The 1,815-nt window shown below is 38.6% G+C and overlaps 1 protein-coding gene across 1 annotated transcript in view; it reads left to right on the forward strand.

Annotated features, from left to right (window-relative positions):
* NPEPPS (aminopeptidase puromycin sensitive) overlaps nucleotides 1–1,582 on the forward strand; it is a 63,004-nt gene extending 61,422 nt beyond the window's left edge. The window contains 2 exon segments of the mRNA XM_006927031.2: nucleotides 1,177–1,237; nucleotides 1,240–1,582. Coding sequence (XP_006927093.2) covers nucleotides 1,177–1,237; nucleotides 1,240–1,316 — 138 coding nt within the window. The 3' untranslated portion in view covers nucleotides 1,317–1,582.
* The last annotated feature ends 233 nt before the right edge of the window (nucleotides 1,583–1,815 follow it).

The following is a 1,815-nucleotide window of genomic DNA, read 5'->3' on the forward strand; positions in this document are numbered from 1 at the left end:
AATATATGGTAGCTGAAGGAAACTGGACTCTGGGTGGTAATCACACAATAGAATATATAGATGTCAAATTATAATGTACACCCAAAAATTATATAATTGTATTAACCATTGTTACCCCAATAAACTTAAAAAAAAAAAAAGAATGACATAGTAGCTTGGAGGAGATGGAGTAGTAAAAGATATTCAGGGTCCTGATTTTGTTCATCTTTAATTCAACAAATATTTACTGAGTGGCTTCTCTGTGTTGTGAACATAAGGAGGGGGGGCGCGGGGAGAAGGAAGAGTCAAGAGTAATCTCCAAGTTTCTCATATGTAAATGGTGGTACTGTTTGTTGAGATGGAACAAGAAGTCTTATTCCTTACTCATGCCCTAAGAATCCAACCATGGTAAGGAGCTTTGGAGCAGAAGCCATCGTCATCTATGTAAATAAGGTTATTGATTTCTAAAAGGTCTGATGCATTCTGTCTTTTACACCTCTGACTACTAGTTCAAAGGAAAGACTCTATCCTTTTGCTGGTTGGTATTTAAGAGTTGCTTTATTTTCTGTGAAACCAGGCATACTACATTAGAAAATGAATGCAATCTTGAATCAATAAGCATTGTAATGAATTATAGTAAAATCAGATCAGTTTATTGCATGAAAAACATATGTCAATGGAGTATTAAATTATTAGGGTACAGCAGCAATTTAAGCTTCTTGGTTTTATCATCCCTTACAAATTAATCTTTATTTGAAGCAGCCAGAATGTGTTGAGTACTTAAGTACTCTCTGCTAAGTGTTATGCTGACTGTTTTATATGGGTTGTCTCTTTAATCTTCTGGAGTAGATAGTTTTCTCATAGACAAGAAAACAGACTTAGAGCAGTTAATTTACTCAGTCACAGGCTAGTACATGACTGAGCCTAGATTAACCACTGTACAATGAGCCTAAAAGAAAATCTGTCTCTTTGCTATTAACTTTTGATTAGGTTTTAAGCATATAATACTTAGGAGAGAATTCCTGAAGGCAGGTCCAAGGAGCTGCTTGTTTTCTTTTAGCCTGGAGGTGGCAGTGGTAAATGTTCATGGGTGAAGCTTATGAATCCTTTACAGCAGTGGGTGTTTTTTCATGACCTGTGATACTAACTTCTTACTATTGCTAGTAATGATGCCACATCTGGGTTGTTCTATACCAGGCTTTCTTCGAGAGTCACCCAGCTCCGTCAGCTGAGCGTACCATCCAGCAGTGTTTTAAAAAAAAAAATGGCTAAAGCGAGATGCTGAGAGCATCCACCAGTACCTCCTTCAGCGGAAGGCCTTACCAGCCACCGCGTGAACCCCGAGCATGCCGCCACTGCGGTTCTGCTGCTTCGCTGCAGGGATGAGGTGGAGCTACCGAACAGCTGATTCACATGCCAAGAATTTGGAGTCTTCTTTCAAACCAGTGGGGGTTGGACAATGAATGTAGTTAACTGGTTCCTGTTCACACTCCAGAATTAAATTCTATTGAAAAAGGAAAATCAGCAATTCAGCAAAAAATAAAAAATAAAAATGTAAATATGATAGTTAATAAAATAGAGCATAACGAAACTGTGAAACTCCCGAAGCCTTGTCAGTGGTTAAAAGTATTTAACACTCTCCTGTTAATGACAAATGTCCCATTTTTATAACCTACCGAAAGGAAACCAGAGGCTTCTGGGTGAAGAGCGTTTTTGTGAAGTAGGTTCTGCAAGCAGCCTATAAGCCAAGGATAGTGCCCATTGTTGGGAATGGTTAAACATGAAAGGCTGAGAGCTGGTATAACATAGAGTCTGTGCATAATTCCAAGTGGGGTT

Source organism: Pteropus alecto, unplaced genomic scaffold (assembly GCF_000325575.1).
Source record: "Pteropus alecto unplaced genomic scaffold, ASM32557v1 scaffold98, whole genome shotgun sequence".
Taxonomy (NCBI): Eukaryota; Metazoa; Chordata; class Mammalia; order Chiroptera; family Pteropodidae; genus Pteropus; species Pteropus alecto.